Source organism: Puntigrus tetrazona, chromosome 8, assembly GCF_018831695.1.
Source record: "Puntigrus tetrazona isolate hp1 chromosome 8, ASM1883169v1, whole genome shotgun sequence".
Lineage (NCBI taxonomy): Eukaryota > Metazoa > Chordata > Actinopteri > Cypriniformes > Cyprinidae > Puntigrus > Puntigrus tetrazona.
In genome coordinates this window covers 6,847,584-6,860,849 of record NC_056706.1, presented here as the reverse complement: position 1 = coordinate 6,860,849, position 13,266 = coordinate 6,847,584, and the positions used below count along the sequence as shown (strand labels likewise).

General features: G+C 35.7%; 2 protein-coding genes across 2 annotated transcripts; both read left to right on the top strand.

Annotated features, from left to right (window-relative positions):
• The first annotated feature begins 1,143 nt into the window (after positions 1-1,143).
• Positions 1,144-10,334, top strand: def6a (DEF6 guanine nucleotide exchange factor a). The gene is made up of 11 exons (XM_043246033.1): positions 1,144-1,301; positions 3,364-3,504; positions 3,684-3,863; positions 4,661-4,888; positions 5,901-6,047; positions 6,258-6,366; positions 6,950-7,248; positions 7,679-7,845; positions 8,590-8,788; positions 9,367-9,457; positions 9,868-10,334. Exons 1-11 carry the CDS (start codon positions 1,206-1,208, stop codon positions 10,050-10,052), a joined length of 1,842 nt encoding a protein of 613 aa, XP_043101968.1. The 5' UTR covers positions 1,144-1,205; the 3' UTR covers positions 10,053-10,334.
• An 800-nt stretch (positions 10,335-11,134) lies between these two features.
• Positions 11,135-12,377, top strand: ndufb11 (NADH:ubiquinone oxidoreductase subunit B11). Its single transcript, XM_043246637.1, has 3 exons — positions 11,135-11,385; positions 11,682-11,815; positions 12,153-12,377. Exons 1-3 carry the CDS (start codon positions 11,194-11,196, stop codon positions 12,280-12,282), a joined length of 456 nt encoding a protein of 151 aa, XP_043102572.1. The 5' UTR covers positions 11,135-11,193; the 3' UTR covers positions 12,283-12,377.
• Positions 12,378-13,266: the final 889 nt, after the last annotated feature.

Sequence of the window (13,266 nt, the reverse complement as noted above, 5' to 3'; positions counted from 1 at the left end):
ATCAGAGGATTGTACATTCAGAATGGCACATTTATCTTGTCTTATTTACTTGATGCTTCAATTTAATGTCTCTGTATCTGCAGATACCATGATGGAAACGTCTCTATTATGTATGTAACCCACCGACATTATGTCTGTCGATAGTTAGGAAACCAGCTTAAATACACCTTTAGATAGACAGAAGATTTTCTGTGAAGTGTAACAAAGTGTCTGGGTCAAATTTTTGTATTCAATAAGCTAAATTTAAATTATGGTTTATAGTCATTTTTTATAGTCTTTTTTTCTTTTTTTTTTTTCCTTTTTTTTTTTTTTTTTTTTTTATCATCTTTTGTCTTTTTATATCTTGTTTCATAATATTCAGCCAGAATATTTGTGTGTGTATAAATATATATATATATATATATATATATATATATATATATATATATATATATATATATATATATATATATATATATATATATATATATATATATATATATATATATATATATATATATATATATATATATATATATATATATATATATATATATATATATATATATATATATATATATACGTATATATATATATATACATACACACCATTTTTTTTTTTTTTTTTTTTTTTTTTTGTTAAATGTGTGTGGTAATATTAGACTTGAAAATGTCAAAGATGCAATACTTCTTAATATTTCTTAAGCTTAATTTTTTAATTTTGGGCAGAAATATCTTGAATGGATGATTCTTCATCCAGGTTTTTGTTAATCACTATGTATTTTAAAATATGATTATTAATTAAAAGAGTTAGTTGCTTCTTTTCACAAAGCAAGTTGGGTGCTTCCTCTTTCATAGCCTTTAAATAAACCCTGATAGAGGCTGTTTATGAACATAGAAAGTGGCTTTTTATAGACCACTTTGGTTTGTTCCAAAATGTCAAGTTTAAGACGACTTTAGCCAGGCTTAAAATTTCTTAAAACACCTTATTGACTTCAAAGTACTGTTATGCACCCATTTTTGCTTTGTTGCCTTCTATTTTGAGTTCAAATCGAAATGTAACGAACTTTACTGCTTTTTGATAGAGTTTTGGCCCAGCAGGGGGTGTGATTTGCCTGTTGGAGGATGCACACTGTTGCTGTGGGTGTGGGTGGCCTTCAACTACAGAGCGAGAGAAAGAGAAGGCAGTGAAAAAAGGAAAAACGAAGAGTAAAATTGCTGCAGTCATGGACTTGCGTTCAGAACTGCTCAAGTCCATTTGGTACGCTTTCACCGCTCTAGATGTGGAGAAGAGTGGAAAGGTGTCCAAGTCTCAACTCAAGGTGAGCTGCAAATCCATAAATGCACTATGATAAAAAAACTTTAAGATGTGGGAGGCTAAAAATATGAGTCGAGTACAACTCTCAGATTTCATTATCTCTCTCTTATTAACATATTGTTTGATCCGAAGAACAGAAAGAAGGATCGGTAATCAACTTGTGCAAAAGTTGTTGGTTTTTTTTCATTCCTATATTATGCTTAAAAGATGCCACGCACTTGCTGTACTTGCTTACGATGCGTTTCCTGTGTGTTTTGCCACATGGTCTATAGTGAACCTGCTGAAGATATGGGTCACAGATTTTCTTTTACGATTACCTATTTATAAGAATGAAGATATCTTTCATTAATAGAGTGAGGTTATTTAATGTTAATTCTTATTTTAGTGGCAATATTTTAATGGTAATATTCTTTCTTTAAAATTGTCTTCTTTTTTCTGCATTTATAAAGGTTATGTCTGATCTCATACCACATAGATAAGACTGCAGTCTCGTTTTTTTTTTTTTTTTTTTTTTTGTTTAGTTTTTTTCCCCTAAATTGTTGATTCATAAAGCTTATTATGCTACAATAGACCATGTTCTGTTAGTTCAGGCTCATTTGTACGGGTGCACAAATTGTTGCTTAATTTCAGTCCCATGATTATGTTTTTTTTCCCCATGACTGGCTGTAACTGAGCATCTCTGGCTCTTTGGGTCTGAAGCTGTAAATGGGCTCACACATGTTTTACTTTGAACTGTAAGTTTTGAGAACGGTGGGCACCGGATGCGTGTAGTGAGATCACACTCTTTGTACTTCGTAACATCATGGTTTGATCTACTCATCTCCAGTCCACAAGTCTGTCGTTTTCAAAGAAATGTTTAGAGAAGTTCCCGAGCAAAGTTGAAGTAATGCAATGTAGCCCTGCTGTTGCTGTTTTGAGTCTGTCAGCAAATGAATTGTTTTAAAATCTTGCCTGGTGTTATTTTAGATAATCTTAAGCAGTGAATAAATGACTTTTGATCCCATGATTGTGGGTTCAATCAAGTCTCTGTGCGAGCTGTGAATACTAAAATGTGTGTATAAATAGACCTCTACCTTTGGCCCGCTTCCTTTCAAGGTCATAATGATGCATGAAATATTTATGCTTCTGAGAATCTCATTTCAGGCCTGTTCTAAACTCCAAAATAGAGTAAAACCTAAAGGAATAGTTCACCCAAAAATTAACATTTGTAAAAATGAAAAAAAAAATGGACTCAAAATTTAGATTACTTTGCTTCTTCATCTGAACAGATTTGGAAAAATATAGCAGTAAATGACTTATTCAACAATGGATCCTCTTCAGTGAATGGTTGACATCAAAATGAGATTTCAAACTGCTGATGTAAAAAAAATATATATATATATATATATATATATATATATATATATATATATATATAAATTATTTTTTATAAAATTTAAATTAAATTTAATAAAATTAAATTTAATAAAAAATAATATTTTTTTTTTTTTTTTTACTTTTTTTAAATCAGCAGTTTGAAATCTCATTTTGATGTCAACCATTCACTGAAGAGGATCCATTGTTAAACATTGTTAATATATATATATATATATATATAAAAATGCCAAATAATGCACATGACTCCAGTCCATCAGTTTTGAACAGAAAAAGTTGTCTTTGTTTCAATCTAGAGATAAACATGTGCACTCTTTACAAACAAAGAAAGACCGAAGTTAAAACGTCTTAATGATAAATTTGTTTCTTACAATTATGTGGTTTGGACTGGAATCGTGTGAATTATTGTGATGTTTTTATCAACTGTTTAAACTCTCATTCTGACGGCACTCATTCACTACAGAGGATCCATTGGTGAGCAATTTATGCAATGCTAAGAGAGAAAGTAACTTCTAGTGTACATCTACACTGCTCTGAGCGTGTGTGCACTTTGGATGGGTTAAATGCAGAGCACAATTTAGTCACTTCCTCTTTAATGGAATGGTTACAGAGTCAATAAATATCTGATAAATTCTGATATTATTTTGTTGTTGTTGTTGTTGTTGTTTAAGATCTATGCTATTGCTCTGCAGGTCTTGTCTCATAATCTTTACACGGTTCTGTGTATCCCACACGACCCAGCGGCTCTTGAGGAACACTTCAGAGATGACGACGACGGTCCAGTCTCCAGCCAGGGATACATGCCCTACCTCAACAAATACATCCTGGACAAGGTACACAGCCTCTCCCATTCTCTTACAAGTGTTTTTTTCTGTTTTAGAGACAGGATTTATGTATAAGTATCTGCTGGATACTCCAACTAAAAAAATATATATATTGTTTTTAATCAACAATTATTATATTTTGATTTCTTCTTTAGTCAATTTCTAAGTGTTTGTCTCCTCTCTTTAAGGTGGTGGAAGGCACGTTTGTCAAAGAAAATGTGGACGAGCTCTGCTGGACTCTTACTGCCAAGAAGAACTATCGACCAGAGGGAAAGTGTGTTTTACCTGGAAAAGACGCCTTCCGGCTCTGGTGCCTGTTCATATTTCTCTCGGAGGACAGATATCCTCTGGTCATGATCCCTGATGAGGTGAAACTCATGCGTTATGTCTCATTTAGGTCACATTTTTTTAAGCACGTCAGTGAACAATTTTGCTATGAGTAGTATTGTGAAAATTCTGTCATCATTTAGTCGCTCTCGAGTAGTTCCCAACCTGTATGAGTTTCTTTGTTCTGCCGAACACAAAGGAAGATGTTTGGAAAAAAGTTTGTAACCAGGCTGTTTTGGGTCGCCACTGACTTTGGCATAGTAGGCAAAAAACAGCCTTGTTACAAACTTTTTTCAAAATGTCTTTCTTTGTGTTGAACAGAACAAATGAATTCAAACAGGGTTTTGTATGCATTTTAATTAATAACCATTTCAAATCTTTTTATCCACTAGTAGCCTTCATAGTAAGGCTTTATGAGTTCATTATGAGAGGCACAGCGCCTACATATGTGACTATAATCACTATAGTGATTATAAATTATAGTGTAACTATAATCATTTTAATTGTTAGATATCATTAAAACAACGTCATTTTTTTCTCTTTCTGTCCGTGCTAAATTTGTATGTTTTCCCAACGCCATTGTGGTGTTTCTTGTCTTGCAGCTTGGTTGATTTCCTGTGCCCTGTTTTGCAACTATTTGTAAAATGTGACTTGTGACAGTTTGACAGCAGATGAGAAAAAAAAAAGAGTACAAACTTAAATCTTGGTGTTTCATAGTATGTGCCGTTTTGCACAGTATTTTGAAGCTGGTTGGTAAATGTGCTGCAACAGCATCAGGTGGCTGCTCTTAATCTTGCTCTTAATATCGTGTGTAAATATTATTGCATTTTTTCCATAGGTTGAATATTTACTGAAGAAGTTTTGCATGGCTATGAGCGTCGAGTTGAACTGTGTTGAACTGGAAGACTTCATTTCCCAAGATACTGTTCAGCAGAATGGCTTCACTGTATGGGCCTTTCTGGAGATGATGAATTCTGGGAAACTAACGCGAGGCATTGCCAAAGAAACCGTCAGTATGGCAATAGAGGAGGTGTACCGGGAAATAGTGGGTGATGTGTTGAAAGAGGTATTATCAATTAATATTAGTATTTCTTTAATAATCGGGTCTGTTATGTTGTATTGTCATTCTCGGCAAACTGGGCCATTTGGCCAATCATATGATTTTGTTTAAAGTTGATTCTTAAACCATTTGTCCAAGCAGTGTTGCCAAATCCACAGCTTTTACTCATGTTATAGTTACTTTTATACTGTTGCCATGAGTTGTTCTTTTAGTTAATTTAGATTAGGAACCCCCTGGAGGGTTCGGTTTCAGTTCCCCAGAAACCAATTTTGGCCATGATTGGACTAGTTCTGAGTACCACTTGGGATGGTTTGTTTTACACTTGGCAACCCTTACCCCATGCCTATATGAGTAGTTACAGCATTGCAAAATACAAAATAAATATATATAATTACCAACCTATTATTTCAAATATATATATATATATATATATATATATATATATATATATATATATATATATATATATATATATATATATATCTTTTGCTCAAAAAAAGTCTTTTCTTTTTTTTGCAATACTTTTTCCTCACCAAAATACAATTTGAAAAAATATAGAAAATATTGTAAAAATTATTCATGTAGTGACGGAGGTGAATTTTAGTGTTTTCACTGTCTTCAGTGTCACAGTCCTTGAGAAAGCATACAGATATACTGAGTTGCTGCTCAAGAAACTTCTTTTCATTATTACTGTTCAGTTCAAAATAACATTAATTTATCATTTATTTGAAAATTCAATTCATGTTATCAGAGAAAATGAAAAGCAAAAATTTTAATGTATATAAAAATTAAGGATGGCGTTACAGACAAAAAAAGGTGATTAAGTTTTAACATCAGTAGTATGTCACTGAGACACTCAACACACGTGTGACATGAGAAAGATCCTGTTAAACACGTGTAAAAATGTGACGTGTGCATATTGAAATACCAACAACTTTAATCAAATAATGTACAGTTATTTGTTTGTAGGTATGTTTAATGTATTTATTTAACAAAAATCCTTGTTTCTTGACACCAGGGATATCTGTGGAAGAAAGGCCAGTTGAGAAGAAACTGGATTGAGCGTTGGTTCACTTTGAGACCCAGTACTTTAATTTATTTCACTAGCGAGGACCGCAAAGACCGCAAGGGCAACATTCAGCTTGATGGAAACTGCTGTGTAGAGGTAAGGTACAAGTCTCTGTGGTTTGCATGTGTTGTTATTAGAAGTAAAGCTGGCATAACTCCACAATGGCGTAGTCTCAGTACCACCCTAATGAATTGTCATCATATTTACCTGGTTGTTGGCTGTCCATGAACACACAATACGATGAGAACATGTACTTCTTTAAACAGCAGAGCCATGTTTGAAATGTTTCTCTGCTCTGTATATTAGGTTCTTCCTGACAGAGATGGGAAGAGGTGCATGTTCTGTCTGAAGACGCTCACCAAGACCTATGAACTCAGTGCATCTGACACCAAACAGAGGCAGGAGTGGACTACAGGTCGCGTTATGACTTAGTTTTTACATAATTTGTCAGAGCGTTCTGTTTGTAAATTGTAGGGAGAGTTTGAAGATGTTTATTTCCCTGTCTAGTTTCCCTTTCTTAAAGAGACACCTTGTTTGTCGGGCCACTTTCTTTACATTTACAATTGGCCATTGTTGTTGTGTAACCTTTAAACATATTTAAAAAAATAATAATAATCACTGCGTCACTGTGGTTTGGAAACGCCTTTCTTAGTGGAAATGTGTGACATTTTGAAGGTTGACTTTTTTACTCACTGGGTGTTTTGTGAGACTTTCTAAAATGAAACTGCACAGGGAAACTTTACCAAGGTAATTTTCACCTTGTGGATTATATTTATATATATATATATATATATATATATATATATATATATATATATAGATTTCATAAAATTTTAGCCTTAATCGCTTTTTATTTGGCCTGAAAAGCGATTACCTACCACCCACCACAGCAGAATAACTGCATAGCAAACAACATAGCTATAACATCTTAGGATACCTTGACATCAATACATGTTTTCCCAAAAATTTGTATTTATTTATTTATTTTTCCCCACCAGCTATCCAAACAGCCATCCGGCTGCATGTAGAGGGTAAAGCTTCTCTTCATAAAGACCTAAAGCTGAAACGGCGTGAGCAGCGGGAACAGAGAGAGAAGAGGCGGGAAGCGAAGGAGCAGGAGCTGCAGCGTTTACGAGCCCTGCAGGAAGAGCGCGAGCGGAAGATGGCCGAGCTGGAGCTGCTGAAGGAGGCACAGAGACAAGCGCAGGCGCTGCTGGAGCAGGACGAACTGCGCAGACGACAGCAACATGAACAACTCCAGCAGACCCTGGAGATCCAGCTCAAAGAGGCTGAAGAGGTCGTCTGTCTGTCTGTCTTATCTATCAGTCTGTCTGTCTGTCTGTCTGTCTGTCTGTCTATCTATCCGTGTGTCTGTCTGTCTATCTATCCATCTGTCTGTCTGTCTGTCTGTCCGTCTGTCTATCCGTCTGTCTGTCTGTGTCTATCTATCTATCAGTCTGTCTGTCTGTCTGTCTATCTATCCGTCTGTCTGTCTGTGTTCCAGAATGTTACCTCTCAAATAAGGCTTTGTCACATGTCATTTTTTATAGATTTTTCTAAAATACAATTTCTACTTCCTTACATTTGAATGCAAATTGCAATTTTGTATCCCGTTTGTATCCTGCCTCAGTTACTTTGGAATTGGAAGGTTTTCGAGTTAATTTCTGATAGATGGATAGAGACTGGTCAGTGTGAGGTATATCTGCCGTGTGTTTGGTTGCGTGCAGGCGCGGGCGAGCATGCAGGCTGAGATGGCACTAAAGGAAGCTGAGGCAGAGAGACAGAGAACACGAATCAAAGAACTGGAGGCCATGCAGCAGCGACTAGAGGAGGCGTTACAACAGGAAATCAAAGCCAGGCAGGACGAAGAGGCCTTCCGTTATGCACAGGCTCGGTGAGCAGTAGCACACAAACACTGCTGAGCAATGCACCCATGCTCAGTTTCATGCACAAAGACACTGATGCTATAAAAGGGCATTTTAGTAGCACATCTGCAGACCGTTTAGTACCCTCTTTGCATTTTCTATTAACTGTGCTGGCTAGTGTCTTACAAAACAATGTGCTAAAACACCATGGAGGAAATATATTATTTTAAAAGCTCTCCCATGTAACATTGCATGAGCTTATGCAGGAATTAATGAAGAGGAAGTTACCAGAGGAAGTTATAGACAGAAGAGGCTCTTTTAACATAAATATGTTTGCCCAGAGAAATCAATACATAATATTGATATATAAAATATACCAATTTCTAGTTCAGTAAATACAAAATGACTCTACTACTACAAATCTATTAATTCTGCAATACATTCCTGCATATTAATATACAGCTGAGTACATCTACAATCTGAGACCGCACTAAATATAAAGTGTGAGGATTTCCGTAACATTTTCAACAAAGAAATTACATGACAAACGTAAAATTAATCAAAATTATTTTTTGTAGTATTTTTTAGGTCACTAATGAAATGAAAAAGCAGATTTGTTCCACATCGGATGTTCTTCCGTCCAGTGAACCGCTTACTTTTCACATCAAACATTTTCCCCAAATTGTTATGCTAATAAAACATGCCTCATTTAAACGCACTATCGCTGTTTTAACCTTCATCGTGCTCGATCGCTCACTGCCTCGTTGTTACAGGCTACTGGCTGAGGAAGAGGAGAAGATGAAGGCCCTTATGTCTCTCCGTGAGGAGCAGGAGGAATATATCCAGCGTGCCCAGCGGGAGAAACAAGAGCTCAGACAGGAAATGGAAAGTAAATCTCGATCTCTGGAGGAAGCACAGAGGCAGCTGGAGGAGGTCAGAGCCAATCGCCACCGAGTGGACCAGGATGTGGTGGTGAGTTTTTCTACAGTGTTAACTCAGATTTATATATTATAGTTTGTATGGTTTTGCTTGTGTAGTTTTTGGTTTTGCTGTTGTTAGCAGGACCTACATTACCATTTTAAAGTGCGTGTTTGTTCATGTATTTATTGAAGAATTTAATACTTTTATTCATAAAGTCCTACACTGCCATTTTAAAGGGTTTATATATTTATTGAACAAATTAATGTTTATTGAGCGAAGATGCATTAAATTGATCTAATACAAAAATACTTTTTATACATTTTTATAATACTTTTTATTATTGAGCACCAAATCAGCATGTTAGAATGATTTCTGAGGGATCATGCAACACCAAAGACTGGGGTAATTACATGAATAAATGACATAAAAAAAAATCTATATTGCAACATTACTGGTGTTTTTTGTGTGTATGTTGATCAAATAACTGCAGTCTTGATGCGCATATGAGAGTTGTCTTACTGAACCCAAAAATTCTAAACAATGGTGTATTTAAGCAATACCTATATAAGTAATATTTTCAGGAAATGTACTGATCCTTACATTAAATCTGTATTGTTTTATTCTGACAGGCGGCTCAAAGGAAGCTTCGTCAGGCCAGCACCAATGTTAAACACTGGAATGTTCAGATGAACAGATTAATGCATCCAATCGGACCAGGAGGTATGCTTTTTACCTTAAGGGGTTGGTTGGGTTAGTTTCAAGACACAAAGCACAATCTAATTCACACCGTTTACTTTTAACAAGCCTATATATTAATCATCAGCTCTGATGCTTCATGGTTTGAATTTGGCTGATATTGAGATGGTTCATCTAAAACGCTATATATGCAATCAAGGTCTTTGGTGTAACTTGGCATTTCAGCATATGTTGAGTGGGAGGTTAATGCAGAGACTGCGAGTGTCATGCTGTCTATACAATGTAGGTCTGTTTCAACTGTGGTTTCAGAAAAAAAAATGACCCAATTCCCTTAAGACAGCTCCTTTTAAGATAATTCATTCTTGTTTGTCTGCTTTCACAATAAATACACTCCAGCTAACTTCCCTGTATTGTTTTTTTTTGAATTGCACTAGAAAAACGGTCCTCGGTAGGCGGATCTTTTTCCAGCTTTCGCATCCCTTCGCAGAAGGATCCGGGACTGCGTTTGAGGCAGAAATCAGATGAGCCGGATGAGGAAAGCAAAGAAAACATGGAGAGCAGAGGAGGGTGCGAATCTGACAGGCGTTTGTCTACAAATGGAGATATGGAAATACCTTAGACAACCTCAGAAAAAAAAAAATCTTTCTTCCTCAATGTTAAGACTGATTTGAATGAAGGAAAGTTATTTTTGCTAGGTACCAAGACCACATGCCGTTATACTGTTTAATAATGTCCGTGATTGTTAATAGCTTGTTATTAATATAGTAATGTTTTGTACACTTCACACAGTTTGAAAAGTATTGTACTGTAGTTGTTAAATATCTGATTGACTCCTAAGTTACTCAAAGCCTTATGTAGACTTAATGTGCACTGAATAAATAATTAAGCATTTTTCAAGATATTTCGTTGTATCTGATGGTCTAACCTTCAGCAGGAGTGTATTTTTAAATGTGAGTAAGAGATTCGCAAAAGTTCATGAGTGTAAACTGGATTTCTTGCGAGGGAGGAACATGTCGAAGAGCTGAAGCGTCTGTGGTTTTGACAACTTCCTGCTTCTGTAGTCAGATAACAAACCCATGAAGACAACCGAATGGCACAGACATGTACCTTAGAGCAAAATTTATGCCTAAAATTTTAGGGTATTGGATATTCCCCAAATACGTGTTTAAAAGCGTCTTTATGCTTCTTTAGAACCTGTTAAAGTGCTTACGCACACACACACACACACACACACACACACGAAATTAGACTTTTTCAACAGAAAATTGTGGTACTCAGAATATCATTCTACGTAAAGAAAAGCAGAAGAAGAGTTTATAATGATGATATGAAAAGTATATGTACAAGAACTGATAGACTGTGCAGAGGAGCATGTGAGTGCAGTGTACAGATGATACAACAGAAATGTCAAATGAGAAAAATGTGACTTTAATATTGCACACGTGGGTATAAAAAACGAATTATATACTCTAAGGTATATCTGGGCGCATTTTTAAAGCGTTTTTAAGAACAGTTTACTGCCAAGCCGTTATTTTTCATACTCGACAGATCCAGTTCAGATTTGTAAGTGCAAGAAATCGAAACAGAGCCACCTGCTGGTTGACATTAGTTCCTACAACTGACCGGTTTTACGTTATAATACATCCGCGACACCGGGTGGCGGTAAGGATCGCAGAAAATGTACGTAACCTCATTTTAACCCGGAAAAAAAAAATCTGGAACGGTAGCTGTCTCGAAACAAGCTTCTTGGTTCGGAGAAAATGGCTGCACGCCTGAGCCGGATCTGGCCCACCCTGTCCCGGGTTCGTCTGAGCTCGGCGCTCGGGAGCCGCTGTGTGTCGCAGACGCCGAAGTCGAGCGCGTCTGGGGCGGCGGTGGCGTCTGATCTGCAGCCCTTGTCTCCCGCTGCTCAGGACAGCCATGGACACGCAGAGGTCAACCCGTTTCAGAAGGTAAGAGCGCCGTAAACATGACGCGCGGAAAGCCATTAGCGGTGGGTTAATTGACAGGCGGGGATTGAGTGCTTTTAGGCCGCTCAATAAAACCCCGGTCTGAAACGGCTTCGACAGGTACATGTTTACGTCTGTGCACGGTGTGATCCGACACCCATAATGCGTTTTTATTTATTATATGCGCGGTATTGCATATTGCAAAAGCTGTGTGTGCGATGTTTCTGTTCTTTCGGTGCGGTGTTATTTGTGTTTACTTAAGTTTATAAATGGCAAATGTTCATGTTCGTCTTTTTCAGAATCCAGATTTCCATGGCTTCCATCATGATGACTCTTTTGTGGATGAATGGAACATGAGGTTGGCATTTTTCTTTGGCGTTTCTTTGACCCTTGTTGTTGGAGTGACTTTCATCAGCTATTTACCGGATCATGGGTAAGTGCATGAAGCGTGAATGAAATGACACACAGAATACAGTGGTTGACCAATCAGAATATCCTTAGTGCATGTTTTTATATATCATGAGTGAATCGTGAAATGTATAACTCAAGCGTATTTACTCTTCACTACTATACAGTTCATATTTTGCATAGTCAACTGAAATGTTTTACAATGTGTTATTCTTTACTGTAGATATTTGGAAAGAGACAGTTGATTATCTGGTTTGAATATTTGAAGAAGAGCTTTATAATATTCTTGATAACTTCTTGATTGCTGTGATTGTTCAAAATGTTTTTTTTTTTTCTTGTTAAATCTTGTTTTTCTCCTCCAGCATGAGGCAGTGGGCTCGTCGGGAAGCTGAAAGATTAATCAAACAGAGGGAAGCTGAGGGTCTTCCCCTCATGACTGAAAATTATTATGATCCCAGCACGATTGTTCTGCCCTCCTCCGGAGAGGAGTAGACAATATTTTGTCAATAATTATCCTGTTCATTTGATTCGTTGTACATTTGTCTTCTTTCAACTATAATGTAATAAAAAAAAAGGTTATAATATAAGTGGTTTGTGGTATTTTTAACCTGGTAGGATCATCCATTCGTTTGCAAAATTATGGTTGTAACAAAGTTGAGTGTTTATGCATGTTTTATGTATTTTTATTTATGTTTCTTTAAAGGAATAGTTCACCCCAAAATGAAAACTGTCATCATTTACTCTCCCTCGAGTATTTCCAAACCGGTGTGAATTTCCTTGTTCTGCTGAACACAAAGGAAGATATTTTGAAAAAAGTTTGCAACCATGTGGTTTTGGGTCACCATTGACTTCCATAATACCCCCTTATTATTAAAAGGCATCCTTTTGTGTATGGCAGAACAAAGAAAAAAATCATACAGGTTTGGAAATACTTGAGGGTGAGTAAATGATGACTTTTCATTTTTGGGTTAACTATTCCTTTAACAGCATGTATGACTAAGAATAAGAGAGATAACAATAGTATACTGTACAACAACTGAAAGTAGAGAGTTTAACCTAAAATTTCCAAAAAGTAATGGTTTAAACAGTATTGTGACAATGGTGAAACTAAAGAGATTAGATGTTTCAAAATGACATTGACACTTCGGATCTTAATTTTCTGGCCATTTTAAGCTCAGAAGATAAGAAAAAGTCAAATTTTAATTATATAAATCAGTAAGACTATTTTCTTAAGAAAATAAAATGGTGAATGATGTTTTAAAACTGAAATAAAACAACATTTAAACATGCATACGTGTTGCTTTTATGTAGAAGATATATATATATATATATATATATATATATATATATATATATATATATATATATATATATATATATATATATATATATGTCTATATATATATATAAATATATGTCTATATAAATATATATCATGAAAGGTTTTGCTCCACTTCAAATGTTGGCTAAATAGAA

Excerpts from the sequence above, each read along its gene's own strand:
- def6a (XM_043246033.1), top strand. The coding sequence starts at position 1,206 with ATGGACTTGCGTTCAGAACTGCTCAAGTCCATTTGGTACGCTTTCACC. Across the intron at positions 3,864-4,660 it reads TGGTCATGATCCCTGATGAG|GTTGAATATTTACTGAAGAA; the intron begins GTGAAACTCATG and ends TTTTTTCCATAG. Across the intron at positions 7,846-8,589 it reads TTCCGTTATGCACAGGCTCG|GCTACTGGCTGAGGAAGAGG; the intron begins GTGAGCAGTAGC and ends TCGTTGTTACAG.
- ndufb11 (XM_043246637.1), top strand. The coding sequence starts at position 11,194 with ATGGCTGCACGCCTGAGCCGGATCTGGCCCACCCTGTCCCGGGTTCGT. Across the intron at positions 11,386-11,681 it reads AGGTCAACCCGTTTCAGAAG|AATCCAGATTTCCATGGCTT; the intron begins GTAAGAGCGCCG and ends CGTCTTTTTCAG. Across the intron at positions 11,816-12,152 it reads AGCTATTTACCGGATCATGG|CATGAGGCAGTGGGCTCGTC; the intron begins GTAAGTGCATGA and ends TTTCTCCTCCAG.